This window comes from Emiliania huxleyi (assembly GCF_000372725.1).
Source record: "Emiliania huxleyi CCMP1516 chromosome Unknown EMIHUscaffold_187, whole genome shotgun sequence".
In the NCBI taxonomy this organism is placed as follows: Eukaryota; Haptophyta; order Isochrysidales; family Noelaerhabdaceae; genus Emiliania; species Emiliania huxleyi.
The window spans coordinates 1-25,375 of record NW_005200722.1 but is presented as its reverse complement, the minus strand read 5'-3'; the positions used below and the strand labels follow the sequence as shown (position 1 = coordinate 25,375).

Genomic DNA, 25,375 nt, shown 5'->3' with positions numbered 1-25,375 from the left:
GCGCGGCCCGTACCTGTATCGGCTGCTACAGCTGCCTCCGCGGCCACACGAGGACGGTGGCTGGCAGCGACGGCTCACCGATGGCGTCAAGGCCAACCACCCGGGCGGCCGCGCGCGGATGCAGTGGGCCGACGAGAAGGCGGTCGAGGCGCCACTGAACGCTGCCAAGCGGTTTCTGCAGCGCATCTTTGTGTACCGGCCGGGGTTGCGACCATCGGCAGAGGCTTGCCTCGGCCAGCCATTTCTCGCGCGGTGGTCGGGGGGCTGAGACTGTGCTCGACGGGAGAGCGACGAGATGGAGCGTGAGGTGGCATGGCACGCCTTCGTGGCAATACGCCCGCCAAGGCGGGGGCGCGGGGAAGCAGCATCAGGTGCGAGAGCAGGAAAGGTGGCGCTTCTGGTCGGGACGGCTGTGAACACGAATTCCCCAGCACAGGTTTTAGATCAGTATTGGATGATGGCACACAACCGCACGAGGTCAGCGGCGCGCGACGCGCCGCTCTCGCAGGCTGCTTTTGGCTGTTTTCCGCATCGTTTCGCGGAGAGTTTTTGTTTATGTTTTCAGAGAAGGTGGGTCCACAGATCCAGAGATCAACGGGAGACGGCCCGGCCGCCTGCGCCAACACGTTCATTTGATTCACGATGAATTGGAAAGCGGCGCGGAACATGTAGAGGCGCCCCCGGGCTACATTCTCCCTAGGTACAGAAAGAGCGTTGCATTCATGACAGATGTGTCACACACAGGACCCCACACCACCAGTATTGCCCGCTGGCCTGCCCTGGGGCTCGGCACCCCCCCCTCCCCAGATCCACTGACCGTATGCAGCTAAAGATCGTTAGACGGGTGTTCCCTTTCGGTGCTTAGCCTTACAATGGACGTATTCGCATTAGACATCACACGGCGGGCGCTTCCCGGGGGGGGTACGGTGGCGGCACTGGCGGCCGTAACGCCTGGTGTGGAGCCTCAGGGGCGGCCCCTCGACCCTGCAGCCAACAAGCTGACGCGGGCCCAGTACCTCGATGAGGTGACTTGGACCACCAAGAGCTGGCTGGGGCTGCAGAAGCAGCGCATCTCAGTCGTACTTCACACGGCCATCGCGGAGCAGATTGTGAATGAGCTTGCCTGCGGCGAGGGCGGTCGAGTGCACGGAGCTAAGTGCCTCGCCGTCCTCGCGGGAGTCGCTTAGGCGGCTCCCGTGGTGTACCTGTGTTAGTGCCAGTGCGCGCCAGTCCCGTGCCTATGTGCGCACATGAAATTCTTTTACCGCGATCAACTCGGGACTTGGCTTTTACCATGTGCATGATGGCCCTGCTCTTAGCCCTCGCGTGCTGCCTCCTCCCCTGCCACGGCTGCGTGGACGACGAGGCGGAGAAGCTGTGGGTGCCCTGGAACGAGCAGGTCAGTCTGCACGGCTCGATCGACCTCGAGCAGGTCAACCGGCAGCTCAAACGTGACTATGAAAAGAACGACCGCGAGCTGCTGCGCGCAGTCACGTCCCGCGCGACGGTGCTCACACTCGACAAGGAGGACCACCCGAACGGCACCGCCTGGATGGAGCGTGCGCGCAGCGGCTGCATCTTTAGCGTGCTGTGGGCGACGCTGCCAGATGGGACCCGCGTCATGAACCAGGCGGGGAAGAGAGTCATCAATTACCGCGAGGAGGGGTGGAACGTGGCGCCGCGCTACCTGATCGCCGCGCAGGAGCAGGACCTCCTCGTCGGCAAGATGCAGATCCTCACCAAGCTCGTCGTCAACACCGACTCTGCGCACCAGAGGATTCGGTTCGCGCTCGTGGACGGGTGTGCGCGCAAGACACTGCGCACCTTGTGGTAGAGACAGCGGGAGAGTGGGGCCCACCTCCCAGCGCACTCACCTGCGCACACCACCAACATGCGGGCTGCGGCGAGTCTGCGCCGCGGCGCTGGCGACAGCCCCGCCATCATGCCTCCCTCCACCGGCCTCCCCCACCTCCCTCCCACCTCCCACCTCCCTCCCACCTCCCTCCCGCCTCCCTCCCACCTCCCTCCACCCGTCTCCCCCCCCTCCCTCCCACTCCCTCCTCGCGCAGGTACACTTCAGCGGTCATCCTGCGCATGCCCATCGCAGAGGCATGGACCCTCTCCAGCGCAGTGCAAGAGGCGCTGCACGCATACGCCACGGATCCAGCCGCGTGGGCGACGGCAGGTGCGCACTCGTAGACACCTCCTGGACATGTCCCAGACACGTCCTAGACACCTCCCTAGACACTTCCTGGACCACCTTCCAGCGCAGTGCTCCTACACACCTCCCAGACATCTCCTCGGCCTGAGACTCCCGCACCCTCTCTATCAAGGCGCCCGGCCCCGCCCCCCTCGTGACGAGCGTCTCTTCGCACCTCGTCTCTTCACACCTCGTCTCTTCACACCTCGTCTCTTCACACCTCCCGCGGTGAGCAGGCACGCTCGCCCTCGTCTCGGTCGCATTCTGCCTCGGGCGCCGCTTCTCGGCGAGGGGACGCGGCAGGCGCGAGCGCGGCAAGCCGGGGGGGGGGGGGTGCGGGAGGGGCGTGCAGAGATCTCACCTCTGAGCGCTGCCAGCCGTGCGCAGGTCCAAGCCGGCAAAGAAGACGACGGACCAGCGACGGAAGGAGACGGAGCTGCGTGAGAAGGTCGCGAGGGCGAAGGCGGAGGCGGAGGCCCGCCGGCGTAGATGCTGTCGACCGGCCGCAGCACTCCGACCGGCGGTCGAGAGAGGACGCGCACTCCGCTGCACTCCGCTGCCTTCACGAGATTCCTAGCCCTCGCATCCACGCTCTGAAGCCACCTCTCGAGACCGCCGTCCCACGGCCTGACTTCGAAGCCGTTCACGGCGCAGGCCAAGGTGGCGCGTGCGGAGGCGGAGGCGAGGGCGGCGGCCGCAAAAGCGAGCAGTCTCCGGCAGCACAAGCACAAGCAGGCGATCTGAGGACTGGCTAGTCAGCCCACACGCGCTGCACTGGCGCATTGTGTGCACGCAGTGACGGGCGCACGGCTTTGGGCGCGGAGACGCGGGGCCCCCCTCCACCCACCCACCCACGACAGGCCCTCCGCAACCATGGCCATGGCCGTGTGGAGGAGTCCGTGTGGAGGAGTGTGCCTTGCCCCCTGCCCCTGTCCTCAGGCGGCGGCGGCCAAGGGGCGACTCGCGGCCGCCGAGGCGCGCGCGAGAGCGGCCGAGGAGGAGCGAGACTTTGCCGAGTGCCAAAAGGCCAGGGCGGAGAGGGACTTTGCGCGAGCGGCGGCGTCGGCGGCGGCTGCCGCCGCCAAGGCCGCCGCGGAGGCGGGGGAGGCGTCTCCTGCGCGGCGGGGGGAGAGGCTGAGCGAGCAGGTGCGGCGCCGGATGGCGGCCGACCTGGAGAAGGATAGTTCGGACTAGGAGCGGGCCCGCGCCTGTCTCGCGTGTACCAGTCCACTACTCGGTAGGGGAGGAGGTCTGTACGAGTGTTCACCATCGTAGGTATGAGAGGCCAGAGGTCTGGGCGTGAACCGTCCAGGCTCCGCAGCAGCCACCTCTCGATTATGTGAGGTCAGAGATATACTAGATGAGTCTAGATGCGCACATGCGGGCGCGCTGGTTTGCAAACACAAAGCTATTTAACATCTCGATGTAGATCGCGATTTTTTTCGAGGTCAGACCCATTCATGCCTGCACCCTGGCACCACTGTGGACGGTCCGTCCGACGTCGGGTAACCGTCGCCGCATCGCCCTCGCGACTCAAGGTGCGCGCTGCGTGACCGCCGTGAGCTGCCCTCCCGACCCATGTAAAAAAATCCGCCATCTCCCCTCTCAGTGAGCCGGGAGAGCGCTCCGGGCACCTCCGGGCAGCCGTCTCCCCGCCACGAAAGCTCTGCCGAGAGCGCCGTTCCCATGGGCGGCGTTCCCGAACCATTCGTAGGCGCCGCGCGGCATTGCCAATGCTCCATCGACGCGGTGCAGGCGGCCCCAAGCCAAAGGGGTGGACACGTGCCGCCAAGAACGCCTTCCTAATCCACTTTGGTGTGCGCACAGGCGGTGCTCCAGTGGACGCCACTGCCGACGGCGCCGCCGCTGACCCGCCCGCCGCCGACCCTCCCACCGAGGAGGTCGACGGAGCTGCAGACCCAGCGATGCAGTCCGAGGCCGCCGCTCCGGCGGCAGAGGCTGACGTCCCGATGGCGCAAGCGCTGAGCGATGCCGAGCTTTCATCAGATCACGAGCACGAGGAGCAGCCGCTGCTCCATGAGCAGCGGCTTGCGACAGTCAACCAGGAGCAGGCACGGCTTGAGGCGCTGCGTTGGACCGAGGAAGAGGTGGCTTTGTGGGTGAGTTGGGGGGGTGTGAAGGAGGACTTGATCTAGGCTGGAGATTGCACGTGGAGCACTTGGAGGCGCTAGAAGGAGCCGAGGAGGAGCATGCGGGCTACATGGAGGAGACCTCGTGCGACGAGTCCGAGGACGAGGACGAGGACGAGAGCGACGGCGAGGCGCCCGCACCCGCCCCCGCACCCGCACCCGCACCCGCACCCGCGCAGCGTGCAGGGAAGCGTAAGGCTGCACCGCCTCGAGCACCGCCGACGCGCCCGCCAGACAGCAGTGATGACGATGGCCCATCATTGCATGCGCCAGCACCGGCGCGGGCAGGGCGGGGGGCCAAGCCGGCAGCCAAGGGGTCCGCACGGCGCAAGCCGCCAGCAGCCAAGCCAGCAGCCAAGCCAGTAGCGGCCATGTCGAAGCGTCAGCGACGGAAGTGATCTGTACACACTGCATGAGTATGAATCGTGTGTGTGTGTGTGTGTGTGTGTGTGTGTGTGTGTGTGTGTGTGTGTGTGTGTGTGTTGTGTGACTATTGTACGAGATTTCTACATTGCGCTCTAGACGGGGGCTCTTGGGCAGCAGCTCACAGCCTATTTTTGGTCGGTTTTTGGCGCTAAAAATGCAAAATTTTCTTCGCGGGGCTCTGCCCCGCACCCCGCTGGGGCTGCCAGCCCCAGACCCCAGGCTGGGGCTCCGCCCCAGACCCCGAGTTAGGCGCTGTCGGCGGCCAGAGGCCGAGTTACGTCTGCAGGCAAAAGTCGCTCGCTGCCGTCTGAGCTCGAAAAAAATCGCGATGTAGAGCTCATCTAGTGAGTAGTGATCACTAGTAGTGTGCGTGACTCTGTCGTGCCCCCCCCCGGGGGGGGGCTGCAAAATCCAATACAGTAAGAAAAGCAGCAGGGGGGCTCGAGGGAATCGCGCCCCCCGGGCGGCTACCCGCTCGACAGCGACGCGAGGTCGTGTGCGCTGCGCGGCGGTCCGGAGCAGGAGGCGAGGTCGACCATGCACGCTTCCAGGTCGGCGTGCAAGTCGGCGTCGCGGTCCGCGTCGCGGCTGCCCTCCGAGCCCATCTCCGCCTCGTCCGAGATGTTGCCTAGGGTGGGGTCATCGCACCTCGGGTCACCTCGGGTCATCTCGGGTCTGTCTCGGCCGAGATGCTGCCTGCGGTGAGGTCGGGTGCGAGGTGCTTCTCCGCACGCTCGCGTGGGGCAAGGGCCGGGCTACCCCTCGCGAGACAGGCAGCCCCAGAGCAGTCAAGACAGTGCGACGCACAGTGCGCGTGTGTCGTGCGTGGGTGTGCGTGCGCGTGCGTGAGAGTGCGGTGGCACGTGCGTGTGTGCGCGTGATGTCGCCTTCGGCGCCGCCCACGCCGATCTCCTCCTGGTACGCTCGCAAGTGCAGCGCCTGCGCCCTCTCGCGCAGCGGCGAGACCACGCCCGACGAGCTCGACCGGCCAAGCTGCCTACGAAGCGACAGTGCGTCGCCCCCTCCGACTCACAAGGCGAGGCCCGTGGTGCTAGCTCGAGCGGCCGGGATGCTACATCTCCCCGTATCTCCCCGTATCTCCCCACATCTCGAGCGGCCGGGATGCTACATCTCCCCGCCTCTCATCTCGAGCGGCGGGGATGCCGTGAGCGGCGCTGGTCAAAGAACGAGCCCGTCATCGGAAAGGTGGCCGCCATCTGGTCGAGCGATGGCGGTGGCAGCCGAGCCAGCTTGGCCACCTGTGAGTCGGCATTGGCCAACCAACTCCCACTACCAGCCTCCCAACCCGAGGTGCCCGTTTTGAGTGATTTGGCGTGGCTCGCCTGGTGCGCGAGCACGGGCGCCGCGGAGAGCACGACCAGCTTGCGGCGCACCTGACGCGCGGAGGAGACATGAGCCGAGATGCGCCGAGATGCGCCGAGGGTGAGAGCTGATATGAGCCGAGGGCGACCAAGGTGAGCCGAGGGTGAGCCGAGGGGGAGCCGAGAGTGAGCTGAGAGAGAGCACGACCAGCTTGCGGCGCACCGGGTGGTCGCGCGGCACGGAGAACGGGACCGAGTTTGTCACGACCGCCTGAGGAAGCGATAGGAAGCGATGAGCCCGTCACTCGCACTGGATCACTTGGGCGGGCGGGGCCCGAGGTTGGCCACGACCACCGTCGTCACGTCGGAGACGGCGATGATGCGGAGCGACTCCTCCGAGAAGATGCCGTGGGTGGCGACGGCGAAGACTCGGGCAGCGCCCGCCTCGAGCAACGCCTCGGAGCAGCGTGCGATTGTCTTTCCCGAGTCGATGATGTCGTCGACGATGATCGCGTCCTGCCCTCGCACCTCCCCGATGAGCTCCAGGTGCCTGATTATCCAAGCAGGCATGGCCTCACACCGACGCGTGCAATCGCGGAACCCCCGACGACCTCCAGGCGCCTCCGCTCGCTCCCAGACGCCTTGTGTGGCAGCAGCATCGCCAGCGTCGGCGCAGCGCCCGCTCTCGGAGAAGCGAAGCGCGAGCCTCCGTCGCCCGACGCGTGCAGCTCCGCGAGCGAGTCGAAGAAGGCCTTTGCGAGCGTCACGCCGGACGCGTGCGGCGCGACGACCACCGGCCGCCGAAGTTGGCGCTGCGTGTGCAGGTAGCGCGCGGCGGCGGGCTGGCACGAGGCGGAGGCAAAGTGGCAGCGCGGCGAGAAGAAGCCGGCGATCTCCTCCTTGTGCAGGTCGAGCGTGAGCACGCCGTCGACGCCCATCTCCTCCAGCAGCGACGCAACGTCCGCCGCCGAGATGGGAACGCGCGACGTGTGCTTGCGCGCCTGCCGCCCGTACGCGTAGTACGGCAGCACTGCGGTGATGCGCGCGGCGCTCGCGCGGCGCAGGCCGGAGACGATGAGCGAGAGCTCCACGAAGAAGCGGTTGACGCCCGCGCCGCCCAGGCACGCCACCACGTACGTGTCGCGCAGCCGCACGTTGCATGGCAGGCGGAGGTGCGTTTCGCCGTCGGCGTCCTCCGCGTCAATGGCGGCGGGCGGAATGCCGAGGATGCCGCCTATCTCGTCGGTGAGGGACTCAGCGCCAGTGGCGGCGATGAGGACAATGTCGGAGGGCTCCGCCATGTAAAGATGTGAGCCCTGCCCGTCTTACCAGCCGGCCGTCTCGCCCCCCCCTTCACCACCGCCCCTCCTTCCAAAGCCCACCCTCGCCCTGCCACCGAGCACAACGCTGCTTGCTGTGGGTTCGAGCTCTTAGCTGTACGGGGCTGGTCCCTCACTCTCCTACCTACTACCTACCTGTGTGTCTGACACACTCTCTCTCAAACAAGGGGGCTAATGCCTAGCTAGATATAGCTAGGAGTTTAAATCCTTTTCTGCAGATTTTGGCGCGATATGCATTCACCCCCACTCCGGGTAGGAGCCCGAACATTGCTGCGACTCGCAATTGCAGTGATTTGGGCTCGGCAGCTTGTTTGTTAGTTAGCCCTCAGCCGAACAATTGCATGCACCTGCACCTGCACATGTCCATGCACATGAGAGAGATTTTTAGCAATACCAAACAAATCTAACACTTGTTTTTGTTGTTGCACATGTGGACATGACATCCTCAAAGAACTGGAATTTTCTGAAGTTGCTTCTTGTTGCCGCCGACGAGCACCCCCTCAGTGGATAGGCCGCTCGGTGGCGCGGCAGCAGCATCAGTGTCGGCGCCGTCGGCGCTTGCGTTGATGGCCGACTGTGAAGTGCCAAGGACGGCATCCCCATCGTATGGGACAGTAAGGAGTGTTGAGCGTGACATGGATGAAAGGAAGCAGGTCAAGTCTGTGAGACGCTCGTGAACGTCCTGCTTAGCGACTCAACAAAGTGCGACGCCCTCGAGCACCCGGCTCTATTGCCAGCAGATATCCAGCCCCGATGAACACCCACACGACCCTCTCTGCACCGCCAACCGCCGAGCGGCGGCGACGGCCAGCAGCTCCCGACTCCTCCGGCGTGGGCGCTCCCTTGGCCTCCACGTCAACTTCCTTCGCCGGTTACGAGATTGACTGGCAGCGCAAGCTCGGGTCTGGTTCGTTCGGCGCGACATACGCCGTCCGTGGCGACGACTCTGTGGCCGTCAAGGTCCTGAACCACAAGGCGACCAAGCCTGAGATGGTCAAAATCGTGCGCGAGTGCGCCTGCCTCGAGCGGCTCGACCACCCCAGCGTCATCTCAGTGCTCGCCCACGGGCGCGTCGGCACGGCTCTGTACTGCATCGTGATGGAGCGGTGCGCCGGCGGCGAGCTCTTTGACCTCGTCAGCTCCTTGCCGCTGCCGCCCGAGCACACCGCTCGCCGCATCTTTTGCGAGCTCCTCGACGCCGTCGGCCACTGTCACTCGCGCGGCATCGCCCACCGCGACATCAAGCTCGAGAACGTGCTCCTCACCGAGAGCGGCGCCGTGAAGCTCATCGACTTTGGCCTCGCACACCAGTACGATCCGGCGCACGCAGGAGGCTGGGACCGGTCGACTCTGCTCACCGAGGTTGTCGGCTCGCAAAACTACGCCGCGCCCGAGGTGTCGGCCGGCTGCGGATACGATGGCTTCCGGGCGGACATGTGGAGCAGTGGCGTCGTCCTCTACACGCTCCTCGCAGGCACCTTCCCGTACCACGAGTGCATAGCTCCTGTCGAGGTGGACGTGGAGGGCCTGCCGGCAGAGGCGGTCGGCCTAGTAAAGGCGCTGCTCGAAGCGGATCCGGCGCGTCGCCCGACGGCCGGCGTTGCGAGGCGCCACGGCTGGTGCACGGGCGCCGGGGGCGGCTTTGGCGCGGCGGACGAGAGCAGTGACGGCCTTGAGAGCCTCGCGCTCGACTCGTACCTGGCGACGCTCGATACGGAGAGCCTGGGGGTGGAGGACGCCGGCGCGCTCTGGGCGCTCGCGGCGCTGGAGGAGGGAGGGACGGGCGAGGAGATGAGCAAGGAGGAGGTCGAGCGGCGGCCCGAGCGTTCGTGCGGCTTTGGCAGCAGCGACACCTCGCGCAAGCGGCGGCGCGTGGATCCTCGGCCATCCCTTCTCGAGAGCGGCTTCCGTCCCGCACACGTCTTGATGTCTGCTCGATGGCTGGAGGTGCAGGTGGCATGAGAGAGAGAGGGGAGAGGAACTCGCTGAGAAGCAAGGTCCACGTCCAGGCTGCAGTACAAAACAGTACATGAGCGAGAGAGCGAGAGAGAGAGAGAGAGAGAGAGAGAGAGAGAGAGAGAGAGAGAGAGAGAGAGAGAGAGTCTGCAGTGTAGTGGGCCGCGTACCGGTTCCGTTGGTTGCATGCTGTATCTTTCGAGTATCTTGTGTATTTACAAACGGGAAAGGATCTGAAAGGGGAGACCGCGACATGCACGCGACGTGCAGGACTCTAGTCTCCGGCAGGGCTGCCATCACGGTCAGCTAGTACAGCTCGACCGGCCCCGTCTTCCTGTGGAAGCTCCGCGTCGGCCGCGGCCGCTTCCCGTGCTTGTCGCGCAACCGCTCGTGGAAGCAAGGCGCCGGAAGGCCTGCCGCCGCGCGGCTTACGCCGGCGCCCGTGCGGCGGTGTGCCTCGCGCCCGACAGGACGCATCCCTCGCCGCTGCTTTGGGACTCCACCAAAAAGTGTCCCACTCTCGCCTCTCCTCAAATCCACCAAGTCGAGCCGTCAGCTCTTTGTACCGCATGATGCAGTTACAAACACGCACGTGTATACTCAGTCTGTTGATCCGCATGGCTGAGCTCCCCCAACCCTCACAGTGACGCGCGTCAATGCTCAGCCTCGGCCACTCTCCACGCGGGCGCGTCAGGCGGCCGCCGTGCGCCCCTTCTGCAGCTCCGCCACCTGGTCGAGCGCGTCGCCGAGCAGCCCCTTGGCCACGCCGAGGTCGCGAAGCTGCTCCACGCCGCCGCTCGCGCGCACCTCGGCGGCGTGGTCGGCCACGAAGCGGCGGCACTGCGCGAGGAGCCGCCCGTCGCCCGTCGTGTGCGCCGCCTCGAGCAGCGGCACGGCGGTCGCCGGCCCGACGCTCTCCTGCAGCGCCTGCGCGCAGAGCAGCTCGAGGCGCGGCACCTGGTACTTATGCGCCAGCTGCCGCAGGTCGAGCGCGCGCCGCGCCTGCTCGCCCTCCCCCTCGCCGAGGTCGAGCTGGTCGGTGAGGAGGTAGCGGACTAGGGCGGTGAAGCTGGCGAGGTCCGTTTCGAGCACCGTGACCTCGGCGGCGTCGCGCTCCTTCATGCCGATGCCAAACATCGTCCGAAAGAACACGGACCGCACGCAGAGGTTGTTCTTGCTCACGTGCTCGAGGCGGACGGCGGCGGCGGTGACAGTGAGGTCGAGGGAGGCGGCAGCGAGGGCGACGCGGACGGCGGCGGCGGCGACGGCGGGGCAGAGGGCGGCGGCGGCGACGGCGGCAACGGCGGAGAGAGCAGACTGGTGGGGCCATCTGGCCAGGAGAAAGAGGCGGCGGGGATGGCGAGGCCGACGGCGGTGGCGGCGACGGTGAGGCGGAGGGAGGCGGCGGCGACGGCGAGGCGGCGGCGGCGGGGGAGCGACGGAGATGCGGACGGCGGTGGCGGAGATGGCGAGGCGGACGGCGGCGAGCGAGAGGTTAATCTCAGGTGGGGCGCCCGCCGGCCCCCGTCACGCGCGCATTTATAGCGGGGGCGTGATCGACGTGGGCAATTCGAGAGACAGTGGGGCGATGACTGGGGGGGCTCGGGCCGGCTCACTTGTCTGATAGACTTATGAAAAACTCAGACCGACTGACAGACGTACGCGAGCCCAAGAGAGGGAGGTGTCCATCACGGCACATCAGCGGCGCCGCCCCGTCTCGACCACCTCCCACGCACGTGCTTTTGGATCGACACGGCCGCCGCGTCCTGCTCTCGCGCCGCCCGCTCCCGCTTGAGCCGGTGCGCCCGCCCCAGCATCAAATAGCGCGAGTAGGAGAATGAGGCTAGCGACGTCGACAGGGTGGCGCAGGCGCCACCGATCTCGTGAGCGAGGTCATCAAGGCCGTCCCACTGCAGGGGCCAGAGGCTGAGAACCCATGCGGCGATGCCGATGCCCGCATCCAGCAACGCGCACTCCGCGAGCCCGTCGCCAGCCTCCACTGCCCCCACCGCCTCACAGAGAGGTTGCACGACAGCGAGGGTGCCGTTGCCGTCCGCCGCACCAAACGCACCGGACAGTGAAGGGTTCACGACTGCAGAGAGTCCATCGAGGCTGTCAAAGGCGTCGCCGAGGGCGTCGCAGCCGTCGTGGCCCGATAGCGAGACGGCATATCCTGTGCCTGCGGGCGTGGCAGCGAGGGGGGTGAGACGTCGAAGGCGCCCTTTGTGCTGGGTGTGTTGGAAGTATTGCGGCACCGGCAGTGAGAAGCGCCGCCACGCCAATCACGACGGCGCCAATGGTGAGGAGGTGTAACATTGCGAGGAAGAGCACGTACACGGCCTCTCTGGCGCAGCCACCACAGCTGCTGCAGCCTCTCCTCTCCCCCGGCGTAATCGCGTCGCCGCCGCCCCGCAGCGCCGGGTCATTGCTTGGGTCCTTGAGGTAGTGGGACCTCGGCGAGAGCCTCCCGCTCTCGTCGTCTCCTTCCACCGCCTTGAGAGCCTCCACCGTCGAGCTTCCCGACGGGCTGCGCCTCGCGTATACGCCAGAGGAGTACGGAGTCGATGCGAGGTACGTGCGGCGAGAGAAGCAGCCGTAGCCGCAAGTCAGTAGAGGGCCGACGATTGCAATCACGCAGAGGGCGATGGCGATTGGGGCGATGAGGGAGGAGGGCTCGTCGAGGGCGAAGTAGATATCGCGCGCGGCGTAGAGGGTGAGCACCGCCCCCCCGACGGCGATCATCAGCGCCAGAAACGTTGAGAGCGGGAATGGACCCGGAGGAGCGGTCGAGAAGCTCGCCCAGAGCCCTCTGCAAAACGTCGAGCAGCAGCCAGGTTCCCTGCGGACGCCTCCTCTGCGGGTGTATTGTAAGGCTGCACCGCCTGCGAGTCGCGCCACTGCCTCTGGTTCTGGTGGTGGTGGCACTGCAGCAGCGGCGACGGTGGAGGCAGGAGCAGTGGAGGATCTACCGAGCGGAGGCAGCGGTGGCAGCGGCGCTTGCATGCTGGCCGGCATCGGAGGAGGGCTAAACGGGATGATGCTGGGATCCTCGTCCGGGTCCGGGCCGACCCGCGAGCGGGCGATGGGCTTGAGACGGGACACCATTGCTGCTTCCGGCAACGGTTACATACAGGTACCACCCGTTCTTCAGCTCACAGAGACCTCGCGGGCGAAGGGCTGTGCTGAAGGCACAAAATATAGGGCCCGGGCAAACCGCGGTCCGCGTGCTAGTCGCGGGCTGATTGACTGATTGGAAGGTGAAGATTGGTAAGGTAAACATCTCCATCTGTGGAGGGAGGCAGCGAGCGCCAGCTGCTCCTGGAGTCTAGCAGTAACTAAGGCGGCTGGTGGTGGGGCGGGGGGGGGAGGGGGTTAGATCGTACCATACCCCGCAAAAGGTCCGAACCCAGGAATAGAGCTCAGGGGCTGTCAATGGGCAGCCTTCCCGACGAAGTCACCGATGCGGCTGGGCGAGGCGACGAGGCGGCGCTGCTGGCGTGGCTTGACAGCGACGGGCAGGTCAACGCGACTGGCGGGGTAGGCAATGTGAGCGGTGTCACCGTGCTGATGCTGTCCGCCGGCAAGGGCCACGAGCGGATGGTCGAGCTGCTGCTTCAGCGAGGCGCGGAGATCAACCTACAGAGCAGCAGCGGCGGCACCGCGCTGATTGCCGCCGCCCATGAGGGATACGAGCGGGTTGTCGAGTTGCTGCTGCAGCGCGGCGCGGAGATCAACTTGCAGACCAGCGACGGCGGCACCGCGCTGATGCTCGCCGTCCAGGAGGGCCACGAGCGGATGGTCGAGCTGCTGCTTCAGCGAGGCGCGGGGATCAACCTACAGAGCAGCAACGGCGGCACCGCGCTGATTGCCGCCGCCCATGAGGGTCACGAGCGGGTGGTCGAGCTGCTGCTGCAGCGAGGCGCTGAGCTCAACCTGCAGAACAGCAACGGCATCACCGCGCTGATGCTCGCCGCCGCCAACGGCCGCGAGCGGGTGATCGAGTTGCTGCTGCAGCACGGTGCGGAGGTCAACTCGCAGGACAGCAAAGGCATCACCGCGCTGACATACGCCGCCAGCCAAGGCCACCCCGCAATCGTGCTCCGCCTGCTGCGTGCGGGCGCAGACGCGGCGCTGCGCTCTGAGGACGGCAAGTCCGCGCTGCAGTTTGCCAAAGAGAATGGCCACGCCGCGTGCGTCGAGGCCTTCCGGCAGCACGTCGCGAAGGTGACTGCGATCCAGCGCGAGGCGGCGGCGAGAGGGGCGGGCGGCGCTTCCTCGGGCGAGGCGGCGGCGGGAGGGAGTGCGGCGGCCTCTTCTAGCTCGCTGGGCAGCCTTCCCGAAGAGGCTGCGACAGCAGCTCTCCAAGGCGACGAGGCGGCGCTGCTGGCGTGGCTCGACAGTGGCGGGAGGGTCAACGCGACTGGCGGGGCAGGCAATGTGAGCGGCATCACCGCGGTGATGCTCGCCGCCAGCAGCGGCCACGAGCGGGTGGTCGATCTGCTGCTGCAGCGCGGCGCAGAAATCGACATGCAGAGCATTAGTGGCGGCACCGCGCTGATGGGCGCCGCCCAGCAGGGCCACGAGCGGGTGGTCGATCTGCTGCTGCAGCGCGGCGCTCAGGTCAACCTGCAGACCAACAGCGGCGAGACCGCGCTGATGGGCGCCGCCGGCAAAGGCCACGAGCGGGTGGTCGAGCTGCTGCTGCAGCCCGGCGCGGAGGTCAACCAGCAGAACAGCCGCGGCGTCGCCGCGCTGATGCTCGCCGCTTACAGCGGCCACGAGCGGGTGGTCGACTTGCTGCTTCAGCGCGGCGTGGAGGTCAACCTGCAGGACAGCGTCGGCGGCACCGCGCTGATGGGCGCCGCCGACCAAGGCCACCCCGCCGTCGTGCTCCGCCTGCTGCGGGCGGGCGCGGATACGAAGCTGCGCTCTGAAAGCGGCAAGACAGCGCTGCAGCATGCCAAGGAGACTGGCCACGCCGAGTGCGTGCGCGCCCTCGAGGAGCACGCGGCGGCGGAGGCGGCGGCGGAGGCGGAGATGAGGGAGGCGGTGAGAGCGGCGGCGGAGGCGGAGGCGACGCGGCATGCCGAGGCGCTACTTGCGGGGGAGGAGGCGGAGAAGGAGGCGGGGGAGCGCACCAAGGAGAGCAAGAAGGGGAAGAAGAAGAAGAAGAAGAAGAAGGGCGGCGGGGGCGGCGCTGGGCCATCGCAGGAGCCCGAGGATGAGGCAGCGCTGGCGACGGGAGAGGAGGCGGAGTTGGCGGCGGCGCTCGAGGAGAGCGCGAGGCTGGTGGAGGAGAGGCGGGCGGCGGAGGAGCAAGGGTCGTCCTCTTTGGCTGCAGAGTCGCCGGCTCCGAGGGAGGAGGAGCCGCCGGCCGACTTCATCTGCCCGATCACGACCGAGCTCATGAGCGACCCGGTGCTGGCGGCGGACGGGCATGCCTATGAGCGGTCGGCGATCGAGCGCTGGCTCGCGACCAAGTCGACGAGCCCGATGACGGGCGAGGAGCTCGAGCTCACTCGGCTCTTCCCCAGTCACATCCTGCGCCGTCAGATTCGAGAGTGGCGAGAGGCGCATCCAGGGCGGTAGACAGCGTAGAGAAGAAATCACATGGAAACCAGGGCGCAGGGGGGTGCCAAAATTCTTTATCATATACTATTTAATAAATAGACACAACGAATGTGGCCCTCGAGCCTCGACCTTACTTATACTCTTTGAGCTCTGGGACGCGGGAAAACCGCAATCGATGTTTTGCGGCGGGTTTTTCTCGCTGCACAGCCTGCACCGGACAGCGCAGCGAGGAGCCGTTGTTACATCGCTCATCGGTTCGGTCGATCCACGTCTACGACTCCGTTTTTTGTTGGTACTACTAATTTTATTTCCTCCCGACGAGGGTCGAGGCGCCATCCGATGAATGAATGGCGCCCTCATCTATTAGAGTATTAGTATCAACATTGATTGTCTGCAGTCTGGCGGCCCGCGGTGGTGGCGGGGCGGCGAGGGCGGGTGTGGCCGAACGTTGCTCACTCTGAACTTCTGCAGCTAATGGAAGTACTCGAGTAGCAACCACCGCTGGGCTCATGAGGAGCGGCGCGCAGCGGCGGTGCGTGCGACGCCGTGGCCGCAGAGAGCGCGGCTGCCGCACACGTCTCGGGCACTGGTCGCGTCGCCTCTGGCGATCAGCTCGAGCGCGCCTTCTTGGAGGGCGGCTCCGGCGCAGCGCTTCGCGCCGTACGGCGAAAAAGAATTCGGGTCCCAGCTCTGAGCGCCGGCAGCGCGGCACACGCGCTGCCGGCCCCGGCAAGCCGCACTCATGTGCGACCCCTTCCCCGCCGAAGAGGCGGCGACCGGCACCATCTTCCGCTGCAAGTTCCCGGGGTGCCTCCGCAGCTACGGGAGCACTGACGCCGCGCGAAAGCACGCGCGGAAGACGCACCCGGACTGGCTCAAGCTGGCGGACGCCGCGGCGGCGAAGCGGGTTCGGGGCGGCCCGTCGACAAAGTCGTCCTTCTACTGCGCCCGAGAGGAGGCGCCCCTCCTCTCCCCCTCCTCCGCCGTGCCAAACGGCGGCCTGCTGCGGCTTGACTCGGCTCTCGAGCGGCTTGACGGTGAGGGGGCTTGCGGCGGAGAGGGAGAGGCGGCGTGGGGGGCGATCAGCGGCGGCGCGGACGCCGCATCGGCCGCAGACCCGCCCGCAGGCTCGCTCGCCGCGACCGCCGCGTTTGGCGACGCCGCTGCGCCCCCCTCCTCCGCCCCCGGGCTGCCCTCTAGCCTGCCCTCCCTCTTCAGCTTGGGCGACGGGGCGGGCTGGGGTGCGGGGGCGCCTGCGTGGGCGTGGCCCGAGCCGCTCCCGCCGCTCCTCGGCGGCGTCGGGGTCTGGAGCGACTCTCCGGGCGGGTGGGATGCCCTGCCCGCAGACCGAGTGGCAGACTCGTTGTCCTTGCCAGCCTCCCCCGCCCCCGCCGACTCCTCCGCCATCGCCGACGCCGCATCCGCCGTTCTCGCCGCCTCCGCCGCCTCCGCCACCGCGTCGCTCCTTGGCGCGCTGCAGGGCAGCCTGCTGCTGGACAGCACGCAGCAGCCGCCTCCTCTCCTCTGGTCGCTGCTCGCGGCAGGAGCGGCGAGGACCTTTGCGTCGGAACAGGGGCCCCCCTCCCCTTTTTTTTTCTTTTTCCCCCACTTTGGGCCGTGGGGCTCACCACTAAACCACCGCCTCCCCCCCCCCTCCGCCCCCCGGCCCAGCCCCCCCCACCGCCTCCACCTATTCCGCCCAGCCACCGCGTCCGCGTCCCCCTTCGCCCCCCTGCCCCCCCCCCCCCCCTCCCCGTGCCTGGACCCCCGACCCCGCACCCCCCCCCCAACCCCCCCTCCCCAGCCTCCCCGCCCCCCCCCCACCTATATCGCCCCGGATCCCCCCCCCTATCCCCCCCCCCCCTCCCCCCCCCGCCCACCCCCCTCCACCATTCACCCACTCGCACCGCCCCCCCCCCCCCCCCCCCCCCACCCCGCAGCGGTCACCCCCCCTCGCCCCCCCTCTGCCCCCCCCCCCCCCCCCCCCCCCCCCCCCCCCCCCCCATCCCCCCCCCCCCCCCCCCCCCCCCCACCCCCCCCCCCGGCCCCGTCCCCCCCCCCCCCCCCCCCCACCCGCCCCACCTGCACCCCCCCCCCCCTCCCCCCCCCCCCCCCCCGTCCCCCTCCCCACGCACCCCCCTGGCTCCCCCCCCCCCCCCGTCTCGCTTTCCCCCCCGCCCCCGCGCTGGGCGGGTGCGACGGCGGCGTCGCCTTCGCGTTGCACGCGTCGTACGACTCCCTCCCGCCTCTGGGCGAGGAGGGCGGCGAGGCGGCGCCGGGGCGCGGGCTGTCGCCCAACCCTCGCCCGCACGAGTCGCTCGCGGCGCTGCTGGCCGAGTCGTACGGAGGAGGGCTGGGCGGCGAGAGGCCGGGCGGCGGGAGGCTGGGCGGCGGGGGGGCATGCGGCGGGGGGGCATGCGGCGGCTTGCTGCAGCTCCGCGACGCGTGCGGCGCAATCTCGGGCGTCGAGATCGGCACGTTGCGCGTCGAGATCGGCACCTCGCGGCCGTCGAGCCCCTTTGACGTGCTCGGCGCCCTCCTCTCCGTCTAGCGGGCAGCTGCTGGTCTCGCCTCCCTCGAGCGGCGGCGGCGCGTGCGCGTGTACAGCATATCGGAGCGCCCCCTGGAGCTCTCCTAGAGCGCCGTGCCGGCCCTACCCTACCCGTCGCCATGTAGCCCTTGCGCGGCCGCCGCCTTGTACAGCTCACGCTCCCGCGTGGCCCCGTCTTTTGTACGCTTCTCGCCGAGTGTCTCCACCAACGTGCCGCTCCCCACGTGGAATGTATTCCCATGCAGTCTTTCTTGTCGCAACTCGCATGCACTGTATCTATAGTCTGTTACCCGCTGCCGTGACCCACTGTGCACTGACCAGTGTCCTCTGCCGTGTAATCTCTCTATTCGACGTGTTGTCTTGTTGCATGTCAGTTAGGTTTCGAGCGCTCACAGCTCCTCTATTGTAATCATCGTTCCCAGCACAAGCGATGTCACAAGGATCAAGGTGTGTCAAAAAAAAACACAAAAAAATTCAAAACATGAGAGATGCGATGAGTGGTCCCATGCGGGACGCCGTCGCCGGTGCGGGCGCTGCGGGGCCGGTGCGTCGCCCATGGCCACGCCCGCACGCCCTCGCCGGGGGCGGGGCCCCAGAGCCAGACCGCCCACGCCGAACTAGAGAAACCACGCACTGGCCAGCCCACCCGCGATGAATGAATCGGATGGACATTGATGCACATCATCGACGGACCAGTAAATAAACAATGAGGGGGCTCCCGAACCTCACTTATCTCGGGTCTGCAAGCTCACACCGGCTCGTGATGCCACGGAGAGGGCTCCAGATTGTCTCCGGTGGACCCCATCCGAGGCGATTGCGAGGGCATTCCGGAGGTCATCATCGGCGCCATCGACCGTGATATGTCTCGTCCCGCAGCCCTCATGCACCGAACGGATGCATGCAGTCATAATATGTAGGCCTTATCTCCCGAAGTTTTGAGCAATAGCCGCAAACAACGCTTTTTGGCACTCGCATCGCGACAAGGTCACACGCGGACTCTCCAGCCTCTCAGCTCACCACCTCGCCTTCCCTGCCGCTCTCCTGGCTCAGTCCTATCAGTAGCAGGTCTGAGCCGCCCCGAACCGCACTTATCTCGGGTCTACAAGCTCACACTGGCTGGTGATGCCACGGAGAGGGCTCCAGATTGTCTCCGGTGGACCCCATCCGAGGCGATTGCGAGGGCATTCCGGAGGTCATCATCGGCGCCATCGACCGTGATATGTCTCGTCCCGCAGCCCTCATGCACCGAACGGATGCATGCAGTCATAATATGTAGGCCTTATCTCCCGAAGTTTTGAGCAATAGCCGCAAACAACGCTTTTTGGCACTCGCATCGCGACAAGGTCACACGCGGACTCTCCAGCCTCTCAGCTCACCACCTCGCCTTCCCTGCCGCTCTCCTGGCTCAGTCCTATCAGTAGCAGGTCTGAGCCGCCCCGAACCGCACTTATCTCGGGTCTGCAAGCTCACACCGGCTCGAGATGCCACGGAGAGGGCTCCAGATTGTCTCCGGTGGACCCCATCCGAGGCGATTGCGAGGGCATTCCGGAGGTCATCATCGGCGCCATCGACCGTGATATGTCTCGTCCCGCAGCCCTCATGCACCGAACGGATGCATGCAGTCATAATATGTAGGCCTTATCTCCCGAGGTTTTGAGCAATAGCCGCAAACAACGCTTTTTGGCACTCGCATCGCGACAAGGTCACACGCGGACTCTCCAGCCTCTCAGCTCACCACCTCGCCTTCCCTGCCGCTCTCCTGGCTCAGTCCTATCAGTAGCAGGTCTGAGCCGCCCCGAACCGCACTTATCTCGGGTCTGCAAGCTCACACTGGCTGGTGATGCCACGGAGAGGGCTCCAGATTGTCCCCGGTGGACCCCATCCGAGGCGATTGCGAGGGCATTCCGGAAGTCATCATCGGCGCCATCGACCGTGATATGTCTCGTCCCGCAGCCCTCATGCACCGAACGGATGCATGCAGTCATAATATGTAGGCCTTATCTCCCGAAGTTTTGAGCAATAGCCGCAAACAACGCTTTTTGGCACTCGCATCGCGACAAGGTCACACGCGGACTCTCCAGCCTCTCAGCTCACCACCTCGCCTTCCCTGCCGCTCTCCTGGCTCAGTCCCATCAGTAGCAAGCCTGAGCCGCCCCGAACCGCACTTATCTCGGGTCTGCAAGCTCACACGGGCTCACAACTACCCACACACGGGCCCTCACACGCCCATTACAGATCACAGACGCCGCCGGCACTCGCACTTCACACATGCTCAAACACAGCCCCACCAAAGCACAGCCCTGCTCAGAGCAGTCATGGACCGCCCTTTGGGAGCCGTGGAAGCCCCACAGCTGCTGCTCCTCTCGGCTCCTTTCAGTGCGTGTCGTGCACCCCCACGACAGCACGCCGACGGCAAGCTTTGATGCCCGTCTGGTGGACCTGCTGTGGCCACAGCCGCCCCGCACATGCAGCTCACACCATGGCTCGACATCGGGGCCGCTCATCCCGGTCGTGGCGGCGTGTGTGAAGGATGCGCGGCCGAGCCGCTGGCTGGCGCCGCTTGAACGTCCGAGATGGCCGCAGCACAGGCCACGCGTCGCGCCGCCGGTCAAACCCAGCCGGTTGGCGGTCGAGTCGGTCGAGCTGGCGGGGCCGGCGAAGAGTTTAGGGTCGGGGACCACGCACCTGGCCGACGCGGGGCGGCCAAAGTCGAAAACGAGGACTGCCAACGAGCTGCAGGGCGGCTTTGCTTGGGGCTGTATGGTTCTTGCACTTGTGCAAGATTGGGCGTCTTCTGCCGCAGTCCCTTTGATGGGAGGCCCCAGGGTGGGGGCCACCTCGAACCCCCGGCCAGGGATTCGAGCGGAGGGTGCCCCGGATTCATCTATCCGTTGGGCCCCGGCACCTATTTTAGAACTGATCACTTTGCGCAGCAACCGTCGGCCGCCGCTTTTTAGCTGGACGGCAGTACGCTGCGCCGTCGCTCTGTCGTGCACGCTCTCGTGCCTCGTTGTTGTGACACGGGAGTAGAGTCGAGAGGTAGCCCTCGACGAGACGACCGGCGCTGCGATGCCAGACCTCACTGCCGCCGAGCTCAGCATTCCGGCCGAGCAGCACCCCGATCCCGCAAAGCCACTGGTGATACCCGTCGACTCAACAGTGGTGGGCTCTACCCTGCGCTTCATTCCGTGGTCTGTGGTGGGCAATCCGGCCTTCCTCCAGCTGCCCCCTCCTCCTCCGGGGATGCAACCGTCGTGGGTCCAGATTCCGCAGTGGGTCGCCATCAGTGCGCTGCTCCCCTTCAGTGAGCCCGAGCCCGCTGTGGCCACCCACTTTGACAGGCTCAGCGTCTTGCGGCTGGCCGTATTGGCCGCGGCTTGGCGCCGCATCCTCGGCGCCTTGTCCGACCTCGGCGTTTTCAGCACGGTGCACGTGGATGAGGATGCGTTCCGTACGGTGTGCATCCAGGCTCTGCACTCCCGCCAAATCCCGGTGCCCGAGCTCTATCTGCAGTGGGGCGATTCGTCGGGCCGAAGCCCGTCAGGCACTCTCTCCCTAACCCTAGCCTTCTCCCGAACCCTAGTGTGTTTTGTTGCCTCCGTGCTTTCACACTCGTCTTGTCGTGTCCGTCCACTGTGATTGCGGCCGTCCACGACGACGTCGTCTCTAGAGAACGTATCAACCCCCTTCTGGTGCCGACCGCGCCCCCGCGGGGCACGGCCGGACGTGGCAGCGTCAACTGGTCACGACCAGCACTTTGGGGGAGTCCCTTCACGCTATCCCAGATATGGCCGGCGACTCGCTGGCGGGGAGCCTCGGGGAGGTCCCCGCCAAAGATGTCGCAGTCATCGCAAAAGCCGCTTCTGAAGAAGCCGCAAAGTGGCTCAAGCGCAACAACATCGAGGCGGGCGCCGGCACGCTCGCCTATGCCGGCACCCTCCTCAAGGTCAGCACCTCCAGCGACCAGAGGACGCGGACCGGCATCTTCATTCTCATCGCATCAGGGGGCACCGTTTACATCGAACCCCTCTCAAGCAAGGTCATCGCGAGCGACACCGACGCGCTGATCAAGCTGTACCAGCAGTCGGACGCCCCGGAGCGTCGCACGAGCATGTCCGAGTACGTTGAGCTCGCCTTCGCCGACAAGATCAAGTTGCCCCAGCAGTTTGGGGGCCCCGCTACCACCGTCACCCGCACCCTTGTGGACGACACCGAGCTCAACCGGTTCGTCTCCGTCTCGCACGTGGACAAGCGCGCCCTCGCTGCGATCAACAACGCCGTCTACCAGGTCCTCCTCGACAAGATCGTCGTCGGCGAGCGGCCCCGCGAGGAGATCATGCGCCTCGTCGACGGGCTTCCTGGGCTTGCAACCGCAACCACCCTCCTTGTTGCCCTCTACTCCAAGGTCTCCGGTGCCGACCCCGACCTCCAGGAGCGGGCCTACGAGGAGCTCGCTCGGACGCCCCTCCTCGCCGGCGGCTTCGGGCGTGGGACCAGCCCCCGAGTGGATCAATGGACACCTCCATGCGGTGGTCGCCGTCCTTGTCAGCCGTCCTGGGCGGAGGCAAGGTTTGTTCGATCCAGGACCTCTTCCCCCGCAGACCGTCCTCAGTGGGGAGAGGTGGGGCCCTTCCTCCCGCAGATCGTCCTCAGCGAGGAGGGGCGATCCCATCAGGAGGTCGTTCCTAGCGACTCGGCTCCCCCCGCAGACCGTCCTCAGTGGGGAGCCCTCCTTTTCCTGGGCGCACATGGTGGTGGCGGCGATGATACTCCAAACCGGCGAAGGCATGGGCAGCTCAAGGAGGCGACCGCTGGCCCTCTCCTGTCGGACTGATGGCCCGAAACAACTACCAAGACTTTGTCGAGCTCAACGTCTCTACCTGTGGCGCGACCGACGCAACTGCGGAGGTGTTAACTGCTGTCGGCAACAGCCAGCCGGAGGGCAACCTCGTTAGGAGGCTAGAGATCTCCCTCATCCGGAGGGAGGATCGCCCTGCCACAGCTACGCGAGCGACGCCAGCTTGCGAGACGTTCAATTCGAGCATTCGGGCCGCGCGACCTATGGAGACCTAGCCAGAGGCAAGCGTGGGCGCTGCCCAAGCGGATCGCCGGCAACTAGTGCCGCCCGCGCCTGGCGCGACCGCCTTCAAGCGCGGGCGGCCCGTGACTTTGCTCCATCAAACGGGACAAGGCAAAAACACAGTTGCACAGATACATGCCGGCGGCGCGACTCCCCCCCGCAGATCGTCCTCAGTGGGGGAGACCGCGACACCGGTGACGGAGCGCAGTTGGGAGTGTCTTCGGCTCACGCCAGGGCGCTCGTTGCTCCTCCGTCTCTTTGTATCTTCCATACTGCATTTATCAGAAGACGTATGGTTCTTGCACTTGTGCAAGATTGGGCGTCTTCTGCCGCAGTCCCTTTGATGGGAGGCCCCAGGGTGGGGGCCACCTCGAACCCCCGGCCAGGGATTCGAGCGGAGGGTGCCCCGGATTCATCTATCCGTTGGGCCCCGGCACCTATTTTAGAACTGATCACTTTGCGCAGCAACCGTCGGCCGCCGCTTTTTAGCTGGACGGCGGTACGCTGCGCCGTCGCTCTGTCGTGCACGCTCTCGTGCCTCGTTGTTGTGACCCACCCTGTCCCACCCGTGTGTGATCAGTGTCTACGGAGGGAGTGTCTTCGGAGTGTCTTCGGCTCACGCCAGGGCGCTCGTTGCTCCTCCGTCTCTTTGTATCTCACAGTGTTGCTGTGAGTGCCCCGTACATGTAGAGAGAGCTGCTGCCATCGAGACTATCTGGAACTGGTTCGATCTGCAGAAGGAGTGGCGCGCCCTCGACGACTACACGGCAGCCAACTGGCAGCCAGGCGACACCAAAATACGTCTACGCGAGTCCATCCGCTACGTCTCAACTGCGCAGCCTTACGCGGGGCGGTGGCTCGACACAAAACTCGACGGCAGCAATGCCACATGCATTCCAGACGACATATTCATCGGCGAGCTTCAGCGCCGAAACGGCCTTCACCTCTCGCAGTGCCGCTCGACTGTCACGCGGGCACTCGAGCTTGGGGACACAGTCGGTGGTGCAAAGGACTACCATGGCGACTGGTTCCTCAACAACGCCGCCCGGCGGCGCCCACACGACGGCGTACTTCGCGCCTGGTACGATTGTGTCCACGCCGTCTCCGTCTCCCGGCCCGTTATGGGAGATGCCGAAAAACCAGAACTCACCAAACAGTTCAACGAGGGCTACAAGACCGACCTGGCTGAACCGGGCGAGGCTCCCGGGGGCAAAGACGAGATCAGTGAGGTCAAACTTTGGACCCCCCTCCGGGGTGGCTTGCCCGTTGGGGTCGGCCGCGCCGACACCGGAGGCAACCCCGGCTCCGTTGGAGACAAGTTCGCCTTCGGCAACACCGAAGAGCGCGCCCGCCTTGCAAACATGGGCTGCAAGCAACGCGGGTTCCGTGGTCAACGGGCGTTCGACCACACCACCGGCCAAGGCTACGTCAAGTCACAGCGTGGCCACTACCATGATGGGATCTTCACCAAACGCAACAAGTTCAACCTGCTTCTCCACGAGACATTCGGCGGCGGCTTCTCGCCGCCAGCAGTTGCAAAGATCAACCGCCTTGCGCGCAAGGCTCAACGCTCGGGCGTTGACCGCACCGCGTACCCTCCCCACTCCCGCCTCTCATTTGTGTCACACCACGCGGAACGCATCTCCATCGCTTCGGTGAAGGGGGTGAACCGTGCCATCCTCGATCGCCGTGCAAAGCTCGCTTCCGAGCTCTCACGCCGCGCGTAGGGCCCTTAGGGGCCTAGAGAACACAACCCCCCTCTCTCTTTTCTCCCAGTAAGCTATAAGTAGGTACAACCATACATTCGTCCCTATCATTGAAAGTAGCAGAGGGGTCGCGCTACACGCTCTCCGAATGGAATTTCTGCCCTGCCCCTGTCACGGCCCCGCCTGCCTCCCGGAGGCCCGCCCGGCCATGCAATCCGCCGCCGGACCGCCCGGCGGGTCCAACCCGAAGCGGGCGACCGGCCGTTCGCACCGCTCGGCCGACGGGGCGATCCCCGCGGCCCTCGATCGCTCGCCCCGGGACGTGGCCCGACCGGCCCACGCGCACGGCCTGGCCTCTACCGCCGGTTTCGGCGGCGCAATTTGCGCCTTCATCGCTCTCTGGATCGTCCTGGCACCCATCGGACTCCTCCCGACGGTCGGCGGCGCCCACTCCGTGCACTTTGAGTCAGACTCGCTCTTCGGCAGGCACGCTCTTCGGCAAAAAGTCGCCGCCGGCTGTCCACGCCGAGCCAGCCAGTTGCCGGCTCGCACGGCAGCCTCTTCCTCTCGACCAGCCTCAACTTCGACACGGTCATCATTTTGTCGCTGCGTGCTCGTTGCGAGCCGGGCGGCGGTCAAAATTTGCCCAGACGAGCGCCAGGCGATAGTCCCGTCTCTGTTCGCCCTGTGCATGTCAGGCCAGGCTGCAGCGGGGCACGACCATCGTGCTGCCCTGTTGCAGCCTGACGTTTCCCACTGTGCACAGCCGCCAGAGCACCACCACCGCCCGGCATCGTGTCACGGCGAGCTCCTTCTGCACCCGTTCGCGAGGCTCTTGCGCTGGCACACTTCGGCCTTCCGCTGCTCGCGTTCGGCAAGCTCTTCTCCGCACTCCTGCCACGGTGCCGTCGCCACACACCTTCTGGCCGGCCTGAGCCACGCGGACTCTCTCTCCCTCTCTGGTGCACGCCACGGGCCGCGACGGCTGCTGGCAGCCGGCCGGCGTGAGGAGGCAGCGTTGCCGGCACAGTCGAGCTGGAGTATCCGCTTCTTGATGCTTCTGCGGTCAAGCT

The 25,375-nt window shown here is 66.2% G+C and overlaps 8 protein-coding genes across 8 annotated transcripts in view; 6 read left to right on the top strand and 2 right to left on the bottom strand.

Moving 5' to 3' along the window:
• EMIHUDRAFT_232987 (kinase domain-containing protein) overlaps positions 1–268 on the top strand; it is a gene marked incomplete at both ends in the record, with an annotated part of 1,613 nt that extends 1,345 nt beyond the window's left edge. Inside the window, one exon of the mRNA XM_005782689.1 lies at positions 53–268. Within this exon, the coding sequence (XP_005782746.1) occupies positions 53–268 (216 nt within the window). The remainder of the gene's footprint in view (positions 1–52) is intronic.
• Positions 269–312: 44 nt separating this feature from the next.
• Positions 313–1,187, top strand: EMIHUDRAFT_232986 (hypothetical protein; the record flags this gene model as incomplete). Its single annotated transcript, XM_005782688.1, has 3 exons — positions 313–371; positions 444–570; positions 969–1,187. The coding sequence occupies 3 exons, from the start codon at positions 313–315 to the stop codon at positions 1,185–1,187; spliced, it is 405 nt and encodes a 134-aa protein (XP_005782745.1).
• Positions 1,188–3,933: 2,746 nt separating this feature from the next.
• EMIHUDRAFT_232983 (hypothetical protein) lies at positions 3,934–5,087 on the top strand (the record flags this gene model as incomplete). The annotated part of the gene is made up of 4 exons (XM_005782687.1): positions 3,934–4,308; positions 4,386–4,435; positions 4,639–4,751; positions 4,996–5,087. 4 exons carry the CDS (start codon positions 3,934–3,936, stop codon positions 5,085–5,087), a joined length of 630 nt encoding a protein of 209 aa, XP_005782744.1.
• A 1,341-nt stretch (positions 5,088–6,428) lies between these two features.
• On the bottom strand, positions 6,429–7,306 carry EMIHUDRAFT_43668 (hypothetical protein; the record flags this gene model as incomplete). Its single annotated transcript, XM_005782686.1, has 3 exons — positions 6,429–6,709; positions 6,738–6,739; positions 6,819–7,306. Coding segments are annotated over 3 exons (771 nt in total), but the record flags the coding sequence as incomplete, so codon positions are not given.
• A 1,083-nt stretch (positions 7,307–8,389) lies between these two features.
• EMIHUDRAFT_44442 (hypothetical protein) lies at positions 8,390–9,058 on the top strand (the record flags this gene model as incomplete). The annotated part of the gene is made up of 1 exon (XM_005782685.1): positions 8,390–9,058. A coding segment is annotated over one exon (669 nt), but the record flags the coding sequence as incomplete, so codon positions are not given.
• A 1,948-nt stretch (positions 9,059–11,006) lies between these two features.
• EMIHUDRAFT_232979 (hypothetical protein) lies at positions 11,007–12,136 on the bottom strand (the record flags this gene model as incomplete). Its single annotated transcript, XM_005782684.1, has 3 exons — positions 11,007–11,043; positions 11,120–11,573; positions 11,650–12,136. 3 exons carry the CDS (start codon positions 12,134–12,136, stop codon positions 11,007–11,009), a joined length of 978 nt encoding a protein of 325 aa, XP_005782741.1.
• Positions 12,137–12,395: 259 nt separating this feature from the next.
• Positions 12,396–15,312, top strand: EMIHUDRAFT_232978 (hypothetical protein; the record flags this gene model as incomplete). Its single annotated transcript, XM_005782683.1, has 3 exons — positions 12,396–12,527; positions 14,606–14,979; positions 15,288–15,312. 3 exons carry the CDS (start codon positions 12,396–12,398, stop codon positions 15,310–15,312), a joined length of 531 nt encoding a protein of 176 aa, XP_005782740.1.
• A 9,138-nt stretch (positions 15,313–24,450) lies between these two features.
• EMIHUDRAFT_232975 (hypothetical protein) lies at positions 24,451–25,310 on the top strand (the record flags this gene model as incomplete). Its single annotated transcript, XM_005782682.1, has 5 exons — positions 24,451–24,738; positions 24,789–24,893; positions 25,001–25,060; positions 25,134–25,204; positions 25,298–25,310. 5 exons carry the CDS (start codon positions 24,451–24,453, stop codon positions 25,308–25,310), a joined length of 537 nt encoding a protein of 178 aa, XP_005782739.1.
• Between the last annotated feature and the right edge of the window lie 65 nt (positions 25,311–25,375).